This window comes from Xyrauchen texanus, chromosome 22, assembly GCF_025860055.1.
Source record: "Xyrauchen texanus isolate HMW12.3.18 chromosome 22, RBS_HiC_50CHRs, whole genome shotgun sequence".
Lineage (NCBI taxonomy): Eukaryota > Metazoa > Chordata > Actinopteri > Cypriniformes > Catostomidae > Xyrauchen > Xyrauchen texanus.
The window spans coordinates 10,111,063-10,130,569 of NC_068297.1; the positions used below are offsets into that span (position 1 = coordinate 10,111,063).

At 38.4% G+C, this 19,507-nt stretch overlaps 1 protein-coding gene and 1 non-coding gene across 3 annotated transcripts; one reads left to right on the top strand and one right to left on the bottom strand.

Annotated features, from left to right (window-relative positions):
* The first annotated feature begins 1,714 nt into the window (after window positions 1–1,714).
* LOC127662882 (uncharacterized) lies at window positions 1,715–13,055 on the top strand. 2 transcript variants are annotated; one of them, XM_052154271.1, is made up of 3 exons: window positions 1,715–1,817; window positions 11,088–11,167; window positions 11,986–13,055. In XM_052154271.1, exons 2-3 carry the CDS (start codon window positions 11,115–11,117, stop codon window positions 12,524–12,526), a joined length of 594 nt encoding a protein of 197 aa, XP_052010231.1. In that variant the 5' UTR covers window positions 1,715–1,817; window positions 11,088–11,114; the 3' UTR covers window positions 12,527–13,055. The 2 variants fall into 2 exon arrangements, with proteins under 2 accessions (XP_052010231.1, XP_052010230.1); XM_052154270.1 differs by lacking the exon at window positions 1,715–1,817 and adding an exon at window positions 10,803–11,004.
* trnat-ugu (transfer RNA threonine (anticodon UGU)) lies at window positions 9,064–9,136 on the bottom strand. The gene has a single exon. It is a non-coding gene; the product is annotated as a tRNA-Thr (tRNA).
* Window positions 13,056–19,507: the final 6,452 nt, after the last annotated feature.

The window sequence follows — 19,507 nt, forward strand, 5'->3', positions numbered from 1 at the left end:
GTTTTGTTTGTGATGTATGCACAGTAAAATGATGGTTGTGGTTTTGGTTTTATGATGACGTTCATTCTCCTAAAAACTGAAGTTAATCATGCTGAATGGCAGGGCAAAAGTAAGCATCACTCCATCACTGAGTGCATTGGTGAAGGAGAACAACATTTGAGAGGGACTTGTTTTACAACCTCTCTTGGGGCTATAAATAAGGGAGAGAGAGATCCAGAACAGACCTGAGAAAAGTGAATCCATATGGGCGCTGGTGGAACGACCCATGATGAGCCAAGATCAAAGCCTACAGGCTCTGATGGGGTAAAGCTCCCAGCACAAACACTGTGTGTTCTGCACTATTCTCCTTTTACAATGAGTCTTCATAACACTAGATTCTAGCAAACAGCAGTTTCTGTGTTCTGGTGTTACTTGATTCTCTCTCGTTTCATTTTAAGGAATCAGTTTTCTGAATATTTCCAGCAGGTTATGAGACAAGATTTCTGCACAGGTGAACAGAAATTGGAAAAAACTTGACATATATTTTCATTATTGCACAAGAATGAGTATTTTTATGTTACATCAATTTGTATACCTAAGTAATCATTACTATTTATATTGCTCAAACTTATGCTTTCCAAAACCCCTAAACTTAAATGTAAACTTTGGAGTATTACTCTTTTGTCAATGATACCTCAATTCATGCAGCTTTTAAAAATATCCTGGACGAGCCCCCATTAATGTTACGACAATCCACTGTTTATCGTTGTCTAGGGAGTAGGGAGAGCGACATTGTCCCATCCAAAGCACAAAACACACCATTTATACACTGGGAGAGGGTGAATGAGGCAGATGGAAACAGTGTAGTAAAGTATATACACAGATTTATTTACAATACCAACCGTGTACCGTTTACAATACGAAACAATCAAAAAGGTATTTTACTAATATTTACACTATGGACATCAAATACTGCAGACGGGGAGGAAAAGGAACTGGACAATGCCAAATCAAAGAAATGAAAAAAAAACAAAAACGTCCAATCTTCCTATTCTTTTGATTTAGTAAGCCTACCTAAAGCAAAAAATAAAATGTATTTTGTAGTAAGGCATTAATCTTGTGTCAATGATACATGCAGCTTGTAGGAGCAAATTTTATGATGATATTAGCATAATAAGGAACATCCTTATAATGTTACTACTATTAGTATATTCAAATTTAGTTTTCAAGAATTAAACTGTATGACAAACTTTAACAAACATTCAACTGATGTTAAGAAAACTGGACATTTTCAAGTTCCCACAAAAACAATGTAATATTTGCAACCAACCAGAACACCCCTAACAACTCCATAGCAACACCACTGCAACCACCCCCAACAACACCCTATATCATAGTAGCAGAGTGATTACACAGACAAATAGCTCTCACATTTTCTCCAGAGAATGTAAAAAATTTGTTCAAATATATAATCTGATACAAAACACACATACACATCTGTCTGGCAGAAAATTACCAGCCACTGTTAATCAAGGCTCACGCAGTCTTGTTCACTAGACCGGTTTGCTGGGTGTGAAATGTTCCAGCCATTAGCACATTGCTGTTTGTTTGTATTACAGTCATTTCCCAGAACTGATATAATTTATTCCTTGCCATGCTGGGAAGCTTCCAGATGCAGTCAAACTGCAGATAAATGACTGACATGTGCACATTACTAATTTAGAGGGGACTAGGGCTAAATGGACAAGGAAACAGGCCTAAACATAGACAGACCACATTGAAGTCCTTGGAAAATATGAGGAATCATCATCAACAGATGTGAAGACCATCCAGAGAAAGTGAGTAAAGGGAAATCATCTGCTAAACAGTAGGGTTAATTACATCAAGTTCCTGTGTGTCTCATAGTATGTACAGATGAACATCCAATGCAAGCTGGAAACCCATAATGTTTATTGATGAACCAGTTCTGAGATTAGTGGTTCTCATCAGATTTTGCATTAGAAATCAAGTGGCAACTTAACACAGTACCAAAATTGTTCTTTGTGCAAAAGTTAACAAAAATGTAGTAATATTACAATTAACTGGACAGGCTCAACAATATGCAGAATTATTAACTTGACATGAAATGAATAGGAAAATTGACATTTTTTTAATTTTTTAACAACAGGGGTGTGACTCAGCAGTCAAACGAGTGAAACTGTATTTAATGTAGTCTAGGTTGTGTTGTATTTTACTTTACTTTTACTTTACTTTAAGAAGTTTTGTTTATGGTTTTTGAGAATGAGGGTATATCGTGCAACCTGTCCATGTTGGCAAGTTCCAACCAAGTGACATATGATTTTACATGAACACCGTTAACAACGTATAGACAGCACAGGCACAGGTCCATTGCCAGTGCCTGGGGATTAAATCCATGACCACTTCTAGACCAACAGGAATCCCAGATTTCCTTAGGGCTTCCTGCAGGGTAGCCACAAATGCCTGGGAGTGCTATCTATGAGTGGTCTGTACTGCCCACCAGGTCTCTGTCCCTTACAAAAAGAGCAGTGTGAGTTTGTATCAGTGCACATGTGTCCAAAAATCTGCACACAACCAGGCTTAATTGGCCAGTATGTGCATATGTAAAACTCACACGTTCCCAAAGAAACATTGGTTGATTAATACAAGACCGGAAACTAAGTGTAAAATAAGGTTCAGGTATATGGAGAAGTTTTAGCACAAGTAAAGATGCAGAAAAAAGCCAGCAGTTATGAAAAAATATAAGTTGGTCTAGTTGGTTTCCTAATTTGGTCAAACTGGTTTTCAGCTGGTTTAGCTGGTCGGTCAGCTGGTCTCCCAGCCTGAAACGCCTCTAAAACCAGCTAAACAAACTGGCTAAGAACAACAAATCAGCTTTGGCTGGTTTAAGCCTTTTTTTCAGCAAGAAAGTTTGAGAGAGTGAGAGACACGGGGCCGTTGTGTGTATGCGCTGTATGTGTTTTATGTTATGTTGCAGTTCTTTTATGTCATTAAAGTTATGTTGATTGTTCCCACCTATTCCTTGCCCATTCTGAACCTGTTACAAACTTGTATTCAAAGTCCCTTTCAAGGCCAATCAGTCCACTTGGTGGCCATCTTTGGAACTTCCCGGGCAGCTATTTTCTCTAGATAAGAGCAGCATAAATGTACAGCTCCTATTTACTTGAATGGGGAAAGACTGAAATCTCCAAAGCAGTTGGTCAAACTTGCAATCAAAGGACATTTGTATATTAATAAAATCTGACAACGATGGTATAAAAAATGTTGCTTCTTTCATGCTAAAAATATAAAATTTTTAAGAATGGTTCAGCTAATGCGCGTTCTGGAGTAAACTGACAGGTGCTGTCTGTATCTGACAGGCTCTTTTAATTGTAAGGCGGGACTTCCTTGTCTACTCTGCCATATTGGGCGTTTTAATTTCTCCCATTAATTTTAATAGAGTTGCTCTGTCTTGGGCTAAATAGTCTTTGAATTAATTAACTCATACAAAAATGACTACGTATTGGGTATGAAACTCTATGTGGCACAAGCTGATTGGCTCTCTCAACTTGTTATCTGTTTGCCAATTAGCTAGTTCATATGTGATACGTATGTCAAGCCAGTCGGCTCACATGGTGTAAGCTGATCGTCTCTTTGATATTTAATTGTGTGGCTAATAAAATGCATACTCTCTCTTTGCCTAAATTTTAAATATGCACAGTTTGCAAGTACGCCAGTTTCACTGCGGTGTGCTGCAATAGTTTTCTCTGAAACCCTCCTCCGCCCTGGCTTTACTTGTTTAAATCTGCTACATGGGGGTTGTATTTATGTCTAATTGTGCAGCAGCATGTCATACATGCTTGATGCAGCATGCTTTGTGTATGTCTAATTATCTCAACATGCTTAACTCAGTATGTCTGTGTCTGTTCTAGCAGTAGCATATCTCCGTACTTTCTGTGCAGAAGCAGCAGCAGCATAGCAGGTCTAGTCTGTCATGCCCACAATAATATGCTAAATCCTCCCAAGAGTTGTCATGACTGAAATGTGGGTTATTTGAGTTGTAGTTGTCTAAATTGTCTTTTTAGCTGTGGTTCTACTACTGTTCTATGCAGATGAACTTCTAGTTAATGCACAACCAAAATAATTCCCGTAGGTGGTTTTAATGTGAACAGTAGCTTACTATTTGGATAAATACATCATGGTATGTCACATATGCTGTCAATAGAGTTTAGGTTATATTAAACATGGAAAATTCCTTTAAAAGATCTAATCATCAGGGATTAGAGTCAGAAGATGTTCTTTTGAAAAATGTATTTTGACCCAGAGATTTCACCACTCAACAACTAACCTCAATTACAGATACATTTCTACATTCAGAAAACAACCGTAAATTACAGGGCTTTCTATTCTAAACCCATAATAACTGCTGGCCACCCAGACTTTTGTAAGAACCTGTCATTTTCAGCTCAGAGTCTGCGGTTTTAGAGAGAATGCTCAAAAAACCTGGAGTGACTGTCAGATTGCCTGAAACTCAACCTCTTTGGGTCAGTCCATTGTCTGCTGCAGATTTCGGCCTTAATAAAACCTATACTCAAGAGATGTTATCACCAACCTGGGGAGGGGATCTCAGCAATTCCCATTCAAAGAGCACAATAGCAGAATATTCTCACCTGGCCATGTAAACAAAGGTATAGTACGATTTATGTGGAAAGCTGTAAAGCCAGATCTTTCATTGTTCCATTAGAGAGTTATCTAAATGTTTGCTACGAGCTTTCTACGCCACCACATCTGCTGTGCTCCAGGGTCCAGTGGAGTGTTTATTTTCTTTATGGATAGTTTCTATTCTTGTGTTTAGAGAGCTTTTACAGCCTCCAAAGGGCGACCCTTCATCCATGTCACTTCAGAAATTTAGCTGGCCACTCAAGTTAATGTGTGAGGTCCTTGAAAACTGGCAAGAGGGCTTTTTCAGTCAACCAGAATGGATTACATTGCATTTTCCAAAGAAATATGCATGGCGTTCGCCTATGTGAAATATGCTGCCACAATGCCAGTGCGTCGATATGAAGGTGTTTTGAATGGTTTGTAGCACATTGCTACAGTATGCAGTTGCTAGGGTGTTCTAGATGGTTTCTAAGGAGTTGCCAGGTTGCTGCTAGGGTGTTGTGGTGGTTGCTAGGTGGTTGCTTACTGGCCCAAGTCAAAAGAGCCGATCCCCATGTTTCTAGATATACTGATCTCTAAATATGGCTCTAGTCCCTCCTTTAATGTAAGTCTAATGAATTTTCTCCATAGAACTATAAATCTGACTACTTAGAAAATTTACAGCATACCTATCTTCATTTAACCACATTAATTAAGGTATAATTTATGTCTGTAGCACAAACAGTGTGGGACAAGTTACATGCCAAATTGTAATACTTAAGGTTAGGGGTTTGTTCATACCCCTTACCCTAAGTATGAGTTATAATTATGCTTGCTTTCATGTTTGAACACAACATCACAGGATATGCCAGACATATTATTAAATGCCCAGACAATAAAAAAGAGCTGCAAGCATTTATCCAACAAATTGATATATGAGCAGCATGATTCTTTTGCCAATATGCAACATTGACCTTCTGTTAACTCTAAAGGGGGGAAGGGAATAAGGCTGAGCCCCAGATTGTATGTGTGAGTGTGAGTGGGGGTGGAGCTGCATTGCGCTCGGGACCTCTGGAGGGGTGCAGGTCCACAGGAAGGCCCCAAGCTGTGAGTAAACAGCTGTATGTAGTCTGGAGCCACTCGCTGAACCTTTTGTGTCTGTCACCCCACTCCTATTAATAGACAACACTTGCAGACATACACACACTTCTGAATGCAATAATGGCATGGCAACAATGGACCTGCATCTGATCTGTGTTTCATGGTCTGCTAAACCACTGATTGCATGTAGATAATGAGAACAGCAACTATGACAAAAAACTGAAGATAACTTTAGTTAAGAGCATACAGTGGCCCCGAAAAATGTAACTGGACAGTTAAGCCACACTTAAAGGTATAGTTCACCCAAAAATGAAAATTGTCTCATTATTTACTCACCCTTATGCCATCCCAGATGTGTATGACTTTCTTTCATCTGCTGAACTCAAATAAAGATTTTTAGAAGAATGTCTCAGCTCAAAAATCTGTGGGATCTGTAATCAAATAATACAGTACTAGACCTTTTCCCACAAGTTTTTTTTTTTTTTTATGCAATTCTTGCAATTACATTTAACCAACTGATCATAGTTCACACACAATAAAAAAATAATAATAATAATACTATATATATATATATATATATATATATATATATATATATATATATATATATATATATATATATATATATATATATATATATATATATATATACATTTCAATTTCATAACACATTTCAATCAAATTGAGTAATCCTCAATCCCATGAATTAATAAGGACCACTGTAAGCCTATATCTTGGAAAACAGTAGGCTATTTCTTGTGAGTGGCCACAAATCCTTTTAGGTTTTCATAAATGTAATAACCTTTTTGTTTCTTAATTTTATAAGTTCATGCAGTGCAAAATATGATTTTTAAAAATAAAAATGCTCCATGCAGTCACTCAATTAATATGAAATTATAAAAACAGAATACATAATTCTAAACGAATCAGCAAAATGCAGTTTAAAATATATTTAGATGTGTTTTATGTCAACTACCCAAATATTAACTTTTTGGTTTTATAATTTTAAACCTAACAAACTAGTTTTTGTGAAATGTTTCAATTGAAAGTTGGGTTTGCACTTACTTTCTTTTAAATAAATGTAATTTAGTTTGATATTTGTATCTAATGCAGTGACATTATTAATTTTTTAACTGTCCAAATACATTTAAGGGCTTCTGCACAATCTATATTGTGTATAATATACCTATATTTTCAATGTCAGCCTGCATATGTATGGCATTTAAGATTTTATAGTGAGCATTACATCCTGCATTGCCATTATCTTTAAAACAAATCTCATGGTACTCATCTCCATACTGTTCAGACACAACTAGAATGTTTTTATTTTTTATTTTTTTTACATATTATTTTTATGTTGCCTGGTAAATGTACATATATTGTGATGATGTGTCTGTCCACTGTGATGAGCTGTGGCATATGAAAATGAAAAATGCTCCAACATCTCTCCGCAGGACATTGGTCTGTGGGGATACAAACGCTTTTGATAGGAGGAGCGGGAGACATGACAGGAAAAGGGATTTGTTCAGGTTCAGTGCTCCACTTAAAGCTTGCTAGAGAAGAGTGATCACTAGTTTCCCATTAATTGACCATAATTACCAGGAAAACAGAGGGAATTATTTGAGATATAAAATGGGTTCATGTTGAGGTGACATGGCTGTTCTGATTGGAAATAGCTTGAAAGAACCCACATCCTCCATCCAAGCTAGCTGTAAAACTTTTCAACATTTGCTGATTTGCAGTCATATGCAATAACCATTGTGTTTGGAAGCTTATCCTCTGGAAAATGTATTTCACACACAAGGTGACTCAGTTTTCACTCATAGAGTTTTCCATTGCAGATCCGATGTGATTCAGAAAGAAAAATACCCTTTTAAAATGTGATGGTATGATAAGTGAAACGCACACTCTTAATACTCTTGACAATGGCAAGGGCAGAATCACCATATGGGTGGCAGACATTTATACATATTTTATTCCCATGACCATTAATGGCAGATTCCTGTAATATACATTTGCCAATAAAGATGCCCAAACTGCTTCTTTAGAGTTTAATATTAATATAAAGTATAAATCACAATAAAAGTTCATTATTGGACTGTTCATATTCATTTATTAAAACAACAGCAGTTCATTAATGCTTCTTCCAGTTTCCTGATTGTTTAACGTGATCAATGTAGTGCAGCACTGCCCTCTGATGGCAAGAAAAAGCCATCCACTCACTAGACAAATGTTATTGCAAGTTCATTTCACTAGGTGTCTCTCTAACCCCACTTTTAATTCATTTTCAAACAAGCACATTCCTCTCAGCCCACTAGTTGTAATTAAATACTTTTGGTATATTTATTACTATCGGCTAAACTGCAAGATATTTCATTGAAAAACATCCAGCATACCTAATGATCACCAAAAAAAATATTATATGAATAATTATTTGAAATATGTGCTGACTTTGAACTATATACACTCAAAATAAGGTATCATTTTCTGTGCATTTTTGGTTTTGTCCTATGACAAAAGCTTAATTTCTATTTAAAAAGCGTGAAATCCCCCACAACTTTTAAGTCCCACACTTGCACTCAAACTTCACTATGTGACATGAATACCAATTCCGGACAGGTAATGGCTGTTGCTGGAAGCTGAAGTGTAATGAATACAAAATAAAAGAATTGTGATTGTGACATTAAAGCTACAGGGGGAAAACGTTCAGAGCTATCTGCTTAAAATGATATTCATCTCTCCATTGCTTCTCTTTTCTTACAGGGGGACCTTCATTGCTTGATAAATTATGAGCTGCTGTAGGCATAGAGCTAAATTGCTATTCAGAGGGATGCCAACATTTGAAGTGAAGCTGGCAGAGTCAGTCTGGCACTCAAGGGCGTAGATTTGGCTTGAACATTGAATTTATATGTTTCCATTGATCGTGGTACAAATATTGGGGGGTTGTAATAGCTTGTTTTGAGTTACCCGTAATCTACGTGATTGAATGTTCAGCGTATCAATGACCTTGTTCAAAGCAGAGCTGGAATTCAGCACACAGAGACATCATTATTGAAATGAGAACAATGGCAACTGAGATAGCTTTAGGTGAATGTACACACACTAATGCAAAACCTGTGCAAGACACACACACACAAAAGACTTAAATAACAAAACTGAATGAAGAAACACATTTTACACGTTTATAATGTATAAAATAGCTTTAGAGTACAACTTTATAATGCTCTCAAATACGCTGCTGCTGCCATTCCGATAAATACAATTTCATCATTTGTTAACATAAAAGGGTGAAATACAGGCATCGCAAAACATTGAAATGTGACGTTGAAAACAAAACAAAACCTGAGGCCCCAGCGAGGATCGAACTCGCGACCCCTGGTTTACAAGACCAGTGCTCTAACCACTGAGCTATGGAGCCGGGTTACAACGCATCGACAGGTTAATGACTAATAAAGTGAATGTATTTAATAATATATTATTTTACTTCGTAAAAACAAATAAGTTCGTATGGTAAACGTGAATCTGTCCGATATGAAGTTTCTAGCAACAACCAGTGAGCGTTAGCATTAACTATTAAAGATGACATAGATGTAAAACAATAGACACTTAGTTATTGCCTACAGTTGTTGCTCTTCAAACAGACACAGCGCCCACACAAAGATGAGCTACTGTACCTAGATCGATCACAAAGTATCGAAACTTTCGACTACTGATGTTGTATCAAAAATATCGATCCTCACACAAAAATATAAATTCTAAAAATAGGGATATTATTATTTGTTTACCGTGAACAATAATCATAAGCTTAACTGTGAAATAACAAGGATTAGGCTATGTTAGCAAATACTGGTGCAGGATGGGAACTATTTCTTCTTCCACTTATCTGAACATGCATGCTGAAAGACACAATCTCAATATGTGGATTTGTGAAACGTCGTCAGTCGCAGACCAAGTAGCCTTCTGTTCCAATTCAAAGGCAGTCTCATTTCGAAGACTGCGTGCTAGGTTAGACACGTCCTTTTGAAGGCTGCTGTATACCGATTGTCCTCCTTTAAACAAGCCTCGTTTAAACGAGACAGCTTTTGAAGGACATGGTTGTTATGACAGCACGCCACTCTAACAAGCGGGAGCGCTTTAAGTGAGAAGGGAACAAAGTCCCTCTTGAAGGGAATGTATGAGATACATTTTGGAAGAGTGATGTTACAGAAATTATTTTAGTCTAATAATTTATTTCAATTATATATTATTATATCATACAAATTGTGTTAAATACATTCTATTATTAATCCCTCATAACATCTACAATTAAAAATATTTTCATTTTTAAACCTAATAGCAGTTACAATTGCAGGACGTGTTTTGTCCCAAGTCTCAGTGATTAATCAATCCAAGGATGAGCGCTTCCATTTTCCCTAATGAATTGGCAGTTTCTGAATGGGCTGTAAAATCTTGATGCACGGAAACCTCGTCCTCTCGGCCAGCCTCCACGCAAGAACCGGTGCGTAGTCCTGAAACCTGGAATATTCGTCCTTTTTGGCAATACCTTAATGACACGGCCTCTCTAAAGTGTTTCATCTAAAGTCATTGCGGTCCATTACATACTCTGCACCCACCCAGCCGGCACACGACCGACCTTCAACGTTGAAATATGGTTGAAATAATGTTTAATGCTAAATGGTTGAAAAAGGGTAAAAAAAAAAACCCACTTATAAATCAACTTTGATTTTTTTTTACAAGATCTATATGTTGAATCAATGAATGTATGTACAGAATAAATCATTTCTGCCTTTTAAATTATTATTAAGATCATTATTATTATTTTATTATCATTTTACATAAAGTTAAAAGTTACTTTTATAGATGTCGATTGAGGCCTAACGTTACTCGTGCCGATTCAGTGTCGTTTTGTGCTTTTGCGGTTGCTACGTCGATTTTCAGGGAGAAGACATTATACGTGTGCACACAGGTAAAACATTTCAGGAAACAAAAGTGTAACGTTCGATAAGCTAATTTTTCCGTTCAACAGTCGTCGTCATTACTGTCCATTCACGGTAATATCGCGAGATTCGAAGCGAGACTGGCCAAGGGAAAGAGCATGAAAGAGATGGGCGATATGGAAAACAATATCCAATCGAGTTTATTTTATTTTTTAAATATGATTCACAATATTATCACGATTCTCTACTGTACTAGACGGCGCACTACTCCCAGCTGAGGCTTATATCAGTTCCCCCAGTGTTCAGCTGCACAGAAACTGAACAAAAGTGGCACAAACCAAGGACCATGGTAGCAAGCCTTTTAATGACTCTGTCATTTTATGTATGGATATCTCTTGGATGTTTCTCAAACATGTTTTTATTTCGTTGCAGGGTATTAAACCTGGTCCAGTTAATGACATGGTCATTATATCAGCCAGACCAAAAGAAAGGAGACTTGCAGAAGGAATCAGGTATGTTGTTATCTATACTAAACACACACAACAAATCCATTTGCACACATACATTTACGCACCCTCAGAAGTACTTACTTGCTCAACCCTTGTGCATCAATTAAAAAAGTTACACATAGGTCCATGGTGGACAAAAATGTCTGTCAAAAAAATAAAATAAAGCTTGAGACTTAAGTGTGGTCTCATTTAAAAGTAGAAAAAAAAAGTTTAAAAAGTGAAACCAAAAAAAGGTTAGAGGTTTAAGTTTAGGAAATTGATTTATGAACATTATTTTATATAAACTATATATTTATACATCGATATTCGATATGTGATACGATAATGCTTAAAGTGTGTAAAATAAACGTAACTTATCTTAAAAATATATTAAAAATTAATTATATAACCTACATACTTGTTTCACGTTATTTTTGTGACAAGAAAACATCCCTACAACTACTGAAAGTGAACATCAGTGTTTTACAGTAGCATAAGAAGTGTTATTTTAACATCAGTGTAAACCACAGGGTTTAGGTTATCCTACGTTAAGTTTATTTAACAACAGAAACTAAATAATCAAATGAAAAAATAAAACACTGCTTAGTTTTCACTGTATGAATTAAATATATACTGATTCTTATTAAAGCTACAAAAATTATTCAGCCCAGAGCAGTGAGTGATTTTCTCTTTGTCTTTTGTTCATGACTGCAGTTATTGCAAGCCGTTGCCATATGCATATTGCAATATATATACATTTGCGATCTGTCACACGCACAAAACTCATTGCTTTGCACATGTACTTCTTAATTCTAACACATTTGTTTGTCTTTTTTCCACAGAAGCAACTTGTATAAAGGAGTTAGCTGCCCTCTGCCAGACATCTCCACTCTGAAAGTTCAGGAGGCGTACCATGGACTTAGTGCAGACGAAGCTCCCATGATCACAGCAATGGCTATCTCGAGTGATGTACCTCTGATTGAGTCCATGTTCGGTCCGGTGCAGGAGGGAAGTGTGCTTTCCTATCAGCTACCAGTAATGGCAGTCCCCAGTACCCGTCCACACACAGATGCCCCTTCTCCCCCACAGCTGCCACTTTCGGATTACAGACTGGGACCCCCTACCTGTGCATTTGTGTTTTCTGAACATCAGCACCATCATCTGGCATCCCTTGCGACATCTTTTGAGACGGCACACAAAGTTGAAAAAAGCACGCGAGAGCAGAGTACCTGCGCTGAGTGGCACCAACTAAGGAGGTGCCGCATCACCTCTACTAAATTTAGAGAAGTTTGCCACACCAGGGGGGAAAGCTGGCAAAAAGTCTTCTGGGATCTTGCCATCAGACTGCTGACATGCGGCAGGGTCTTGCCCTGGAGCCTGTAGCAGTAGAGGAGTACTGCAAGGTGAGGGAAGTCAACCACTACCCATGTGGGTTCCTGATCCACCCTGACTCACCATGGATGGGGGTCAACACCTGATGGGCTTGTGTACGATCCTGAGGGGCAGCCAGTGTTTGGCCTGTTAGAAATTAAATGCCCAAATGTAACTAGCTATGTGGACTGCCCTTATGTTATGATAAAGGAGGGTACACATACACTGAGGCGAACCCATCCTTATTACTGGCAAGTCCAGGGACAAATGTTGATTTCTGGCTGTGACTGGTGTGACTTTGTCATTTACACAGAAGATGACATGTTCATTCAGAGAATTCCCCGTGACATGCAAGTCATACAAACCATTAAAGAAAAAGTTGACTATTTCTTTTTTTATTTCTACCTCAATGCCTTCTTGGCCAATTAATGACTTGATTGCAGTGTAAATATATTTGACAGTGAAATGTTTTTGATTGTGATGTAATGTTTTTAATTGTGATGTAATGTTTTTGATTGTGATGTAATGCTTAGGGTAAGTAATAAATGACTTGATAAATCTGAGAATTTTGGTGTTTTGTACGGCTTAAATTTAGTTTTAAAAGGTAAGAGACAGGAATTAAAAATGAGAGACCAAACAAAAGCAGATTACTAACAATTATTTTTAATATCACAAAGCTTTCATAAATCTTTCATAAAGGCACTGCATAATCAAGCTTTTACTCAGACGTCCCTTATCAGTGCACTGCACGTATAATACATAGTTTTTATGTATGTTATGTGCAATGGCTTGTTGAAGGTCGTCTGGCTGAAAGCCTGATATGCAGTGCCTTTATGAAAGTGTATAAATATACAGTGTGGTTGCACATTGGAAATCCTCAGGTCTCAGGCTTCTTTGCCCAGGCCTTTACCAGTGGCCCATTTTCATAGTTTGTAAGGAGACAAGCCACCGTGTACAGTTGGTTGATGCTCCCAAAAACCCTTAGGGGAATCACAGAATCGAAAAACTTGTGCTCATTGACCCAGCGAATGAAGCGCTCCACATGCACCCTTAGACGTGCTATGGCCTGGGTCTCCCTAACCTCAGATGCAGACATTTGAGGCCTGCCAGAGAGGAAGGCTGGCCTGTAAACCTTGCAGGGCACAATGTCATTAATGAGGAAACCTCTGTCTACCATGACAGCCATCCCAGGTTTGAGCAGACTGAGGAGACCAGATTCACGGGTAATCTGTTTGTCACTGATAGACCCAGCAAACAGCGCAGACACAAATGTCACTGGCCCATGTGGCGCGATCCCAATGAGCCCCTTCAGAGTGCAGTGGGACTTGTAGGAGGAAAATACCTCACATTGGAGGAGAGGGGAAGATGGGCATTGACACCTCAGCTCAGTGCAGTCAAGGATGACTGTGGTGTCGGGGTAGTGCTTGAAGTCTGCAGGCAGTTTTCTCTGTATCTCCTCTTCAGGTATCCAGATCCTCACTGAGCCGAGTACAGTGAACAGGAAGTTGCTCCATGTTGTAATGATTCTGCTGACCGTGGACTGATGAATACCATACCGGTCAGCAAGGTCCCGTTGCTTAGACCCGAGGGCAAGGTAATTCAAAAATAGGAAAAACTCGTCAATGGGCTGCAGGGAATGGGTTGTAGCATTTGACTCTGTGAGAGCTTCTCTTTGTGCTTGTCGAACACTGACCATGGATGGTAGTGAGTTCGCAATCAAGCCCCAGAAACGCATCAGTAGATCATATGATGCAAACCTAAAGAAATGGAATACAGATACACTATTAATAACGGTTCATAATTAACACAAAATGTACACACATAACTTTAAATGTATTTGTGCAAATTGAAAACACTAAGGCACATTGTTTATCAGGCATTTTGGGAGACAGAACTATAAATAGGAAAATAAGTTACATATCAACATTCCTAATAATTATTTAATATTATTATGAAAATGTTGCCAATCAATACTCCCATTTTTACACTTTTTTGGGATGGAAAATCATATATCAATCAATTCCATTATGTCTTTCATAACATAGTTGAGAATTATCTTTAAACAAAGTTTGGTTAAAAAAAAATCCTGAAACTTAGAAATTGATTGGTGAATAAACAAAAAAAACATTGTTTTTACCTATGCATGTAATTTCATGTAATTTTATTTTTAAAACAACCTGGTGTTTTCTACAGAGGACATAGCATAAAATATGAATAAAATATATTTTTTTATTTGTTTCTTATGCTCTAAACGGTGTAATGCCGTAAAAAAAAATACTAAATTAAAAAAAATAATCTGGGATATGCTCCTGACTCGATGCTTAAATAAAAAAAAATAAATAAATAAATAAATTCTCTCTCTTTCACACACACACACACGTTAGCCTAAGCCTACCTGTCTAGACGTAAGTTACCTTGTAAAGAACCTGATATCCTTGTCCGAGGCAGCGAAACGATGAATGCTGAACCGCTGCCTCAGTGTAAGCCCCTCGATCTGTTGGCGTAACAGGCGATTTTCCTCCCGGAGAGACTCATTTTCCTCCAACACCAAATCGACGACTGCAGCTTCAGGTTTCGTCGCGTAGTCGTGTTGCATGGGGACGCCGAATGTTCTGTGGTCCGGTGTATCCTCCCAGTCATCCTCTGGCGGCGGTGGTCTTTCCCTTCTCTCCCAAACCCCCGGTCTTGTAAGTGGAAGGGAGAAGTTGTTCCACTCAAATAAAACCAGAACAACACCCTTTTTTAACAGCCGACGCCCTGTTTCTGATGCTGGTTCACGGATGTCTTCCGTTCTGAAGTGCCGGCTACACACCCGGGTGTGAGGCGTCACGGTGAATTTGTCCCTGCGAATATTGACGATCCACTTACGCCTCAGCTCCTCATCAGCAGGAAAAGTAAAAAATCTAAGTACAGATTTGTACTTTCCGGATGCCTGGCACTGTGGCACACAGCAGTGTTCGGCAGTAGTACCAGACACTCTCTGGTATTTAAACTTTGATGACTTCATATCAACTCATAGACTGTAAAAAAACTAGAAGCAGCTACTAAAACAAGTCGACGCTTAGGCTAACCGGAAGTATTCGTGGTGGCTGACATTTCAGCGGAAGTACGTCACAACAGCCGTTGGCATTTAGCCTATTTGCAAAATCGAAAGGTGATTCAACGTCGACAGAAGACCATAACCCGAAAGGTAAGAGTGAAACGATGTCGCGATTTCAACGGTGAATCAACGTTGTTTCTTCCGCGGTGAAACGACGTCACAATATCAACGTTGATCCGTTTTGCAAAATCGAAAGGTAATTCACCGTTGATTCAACCATGGTACCTGACGTTGTTTCAACGGTGAATCAACGTTGAAATGCTGGCTGGGAATCTACAGAGGTACTTCAACTTGGGAATTAACATAACATTTCGTTTGTACATCATATTTATGGTCAAATTGCCGTAATTTCTTTTAGACATTTCCATTGAAGCAAAGAATTGTGGGTTGTGAGTGCCCACTAAGGATATGCATGTGCATCCTCCAAATTCCTTTTTGAAAAATGGTCACATTCTGAGGCTGCATTCAAAGTGTCCTACTCGCTTTTCTGAAATGATACAGAAAACCTATGCGGTCGACAAATGCGACCTCCGGAGGACCCAGCATTCCAAACGAGACACAAGTTGTATAGCCAAGTACAAATGCACGGATGTGTTCTTGCTCCACACGTTTTATAGAGGATGCATCGGGAGGTGACTTGTAGGGGAGTAAATGGGATGTTTCATCACGATACGTTCTTGAATCGATTCTCTTGGCCAGCAATCCGTTATACACGTGCGCACCCCACATGGGTAGCTGAGCAAATTTGGCTTCAAAGTGCACATCCATATTCCACATGAAAAGAATATTTAGCGCTTATAAAGTCAAACTAATGTAATATGGTTGCTTCATCGCCTGACGGAAATGTGTATGGACTTGGCTGACATGAGAGTATTAAAATAAAGTTACATCTTAAAATAATGTCTATATCGATATTTACGCTTTGTATCGATAACATTGGATCGATGCATTGATCCAGATCGATGTATCGTTACACGCATAGTGACTTGTGGGTTAGACAAGGTAGTTGACGGAAGTTGAAAGAGAGCGGCATCCAGCGGGAGCGATAAACAAATAAAGAGCACGTTTATTGATCTAAACCCAAGATACATAGGATGATGGCAATGATATGGACATGGATTATAAGGAAGTGAGACACAATAAAAGGAAAAAAGGAGCTAATATGGCTGATGAGTCTGAATATGAACAAACATATTTATGTTTTAAATGTCAGTGTATGGGGCATACAGCAGCTGTGTGCAAATGAAATATGCATTGTGTGGGGGCGAGCATGAGTATGGTAAGTGTGAGGACGGAGCAAGAATTAAATGCTGTAATTGCGGGGGAGGGCATAGTGCTGCATGCAGGATGTCCAGTAATGCAGCAAGTATGAGTAGTCCAAAAAGTTAAAACATCTCAGAATCTAACATAAGCAGAAGCAGCTCATAGGGTCAGGGGTACCCCTGAAATGATGACAATGAGTTAACGGATGTGGCACAAACACATGGAAATTGAGAAGTTCAATCAAGAGTAGAACCAGCAGAAATTCGGACAGTGAAGATAATTTATTTTGTTGCCTTTATCTGTGCAGTGATAAATGGAACAGCGCAAGTTGAAAGGAAGTCAGATTAGCTGTGAAAAGTAGTTGGTTGTGCAAATAAGTTCCAAATAAGTTCCAGAACAGGTTCATGAAATCTTGATATCTAAAGAGAATGATGCCAAAATATAAAATGGAATTATAAGAAGGGGATGTTGGAGGAAACTATAGTAAAGTAATAAGTGGGATAACTTTGGCAGCAAAGGAATTTATAGAGATGAAAAAAGGAATGAGGAATTGGATTATGGTTGTATCAGCTCGGCATCTGAAAAATTAATTGGATGTAATACAGACCAAAGCTCTACAAATCTGCTGTGGAGCAATTAAAACCTCTACAGTGAACGAGATTAAGAGTGTTAATGGATGAAATGCCATTGGATTTAAGAAGGGAAAATTTGGCTATGACATATTGGGCCAGCCTACAAGGAGCAGGGGATAAACAACAGTTTGATCCCTCGAGGACTATGAACAGAACTATGCTGGAAGTATAAATGTAATGGAAGAAGTAGTTTTGGGTGGAATTGTGGGCAGTGGGACAGAAAGCTAGGACGAGAGAATATACCAATTTGTTCTGCAATGCTCTTTTAAATGTTAATCCACCTTGGAGGACCCCAGAACCAATGGTTGGTATGAGTCTATTAGAAGATTTAGGGGAAATGAAAGGGAGAAGTAATTATGGAAATTTGGTAAGTGCATTCTTGACCGAGAGCTATCAGTCATGCTTGCAGATCTTTACAGATGGATATAAAGATCTGATAAGTCAAGAGGTAAGGATGGGAGTATTTGTTCCAAAACATAAGATAAAGATGAGTCAGAAATTAAGCAAAACATATCAGTATATACTGCTGAGCTGACTGCTATAATAGTAGGACTGCAATGGATAGAGGAAAATAGAACAGACCAAGTGGTAATATGCTCTGATTCTTCTTCGGTGCAAAATTGTATTTTATCTGCAAGGTCAGAAAGAGAAGACTTGCTAACAGAAGTGTATTCATTGTTGCACAGGGTGAAAATAACTGGAGTGATAATATACATTTGTTGGGTTCCTGCACATGTTGGGGTGGTAAGGAATGAGGGAGCAGATAAATTAGCCAAAAAAGCACTCGATAAAAGAGAAACTAATGTTCAGGTACCGTCAGGGAAAAATGAGGTTAAAGATATAATTCATAATAATTTAAACAATGAGTGGCAAGAAAGGTGGGACAGTGGCACAGAACTTTTACTCATTTATCGAAATTACTTAAAAAAAGTGAAAGTTTATCAATTACTTGTGCCGACGTGCTTGTGTGATGTCACGCACCTGCATCTCGGAGAAATCACAGTTGAAAATTTCCCTACGAGTTACCCAGTTGGAATTCTGTCTTCAAGCGGATTTCCATTACACTTTTCCTACTAGGAAGTTGGACAATCAGACTTTAAGAGTTGAATGTAATGCAGCATGAAGTCGCCCAGCTCTGGAGCCACCCATGGGCAAAAATGTTCCTGATCCATGAGGTCATCTTGTGCAATGACCAAAGGTTGATTTTGTGGACATTTGATCTTACATTTCATAGCTATTTTTGTTTATCCCCTTTTCTCCCAATTTGGAATGCCCAATTCCCACTACTTAGTAGGTCCTTGTGGTGGCACAGTTACTCACCTCAATCCAGGTGGTGGAGGACAAGTCTTAATTACCTCCACTTCTGAGACTTCAATCCTTGCATCTTATTACATGGCTCGTTGTGCATGACACAGCAAAGACTTTGCATGTGGAGGCTCATGCTTCTCTCCGTAGAGGTTTACCCCATGTGACTCTACACTCCCTAGCAACTGGGACAATTTGTTTGCTTAGGAGACTTGGCTGGAGATTAGAACCCGTGACTCCAGGGGTGGTGGTCAGCGACAATATTGCTGAGCTACCTAGGCCCCCTACATTTCATAACTTTTTACATGTTGTAAATGTATGGTGCTAATTAGAATCCCTGAAATAATTTATTTTGACCCAAAACACATACGTTTCAGTTTTGTTCAAGGCGATTTTTTTATTTTATTTTTTAGTTAATGGGGGACCTGTGCCACAGTACTGATAAAAGGCTACAAACACCCCTGCCCATGACTGAATTAATTTCTTATGATCTTAAAAACCTGATGAGTTGGACCTGAAAGGGAAAAGCAGTCAAAAATAGAATATAAGAAGCATCCTGTCATAAGAATACATGCCCAGACAGACTGAGAGAATAAGTCCCAGACCCCAGAGTTTGCAGAGTTGTAATCTATGCAAAGGGTGGCTTTGATTTGTTCACACTATCATCTTTTGAGCACTACATAATTTCTATAC

Bases quoted from the DNA above. Each gene is read 5' to 3' on its own strand.
- LOC127662882 (XM_052154270.1), top strand. The intron at 11,168-11,985 runs GTATGTTGTTAT...TTTTTTCCACAG, and splicing joins AGACTTGCAGAAGGAATCAG to AAGCAACTTGTATAAAGGAG.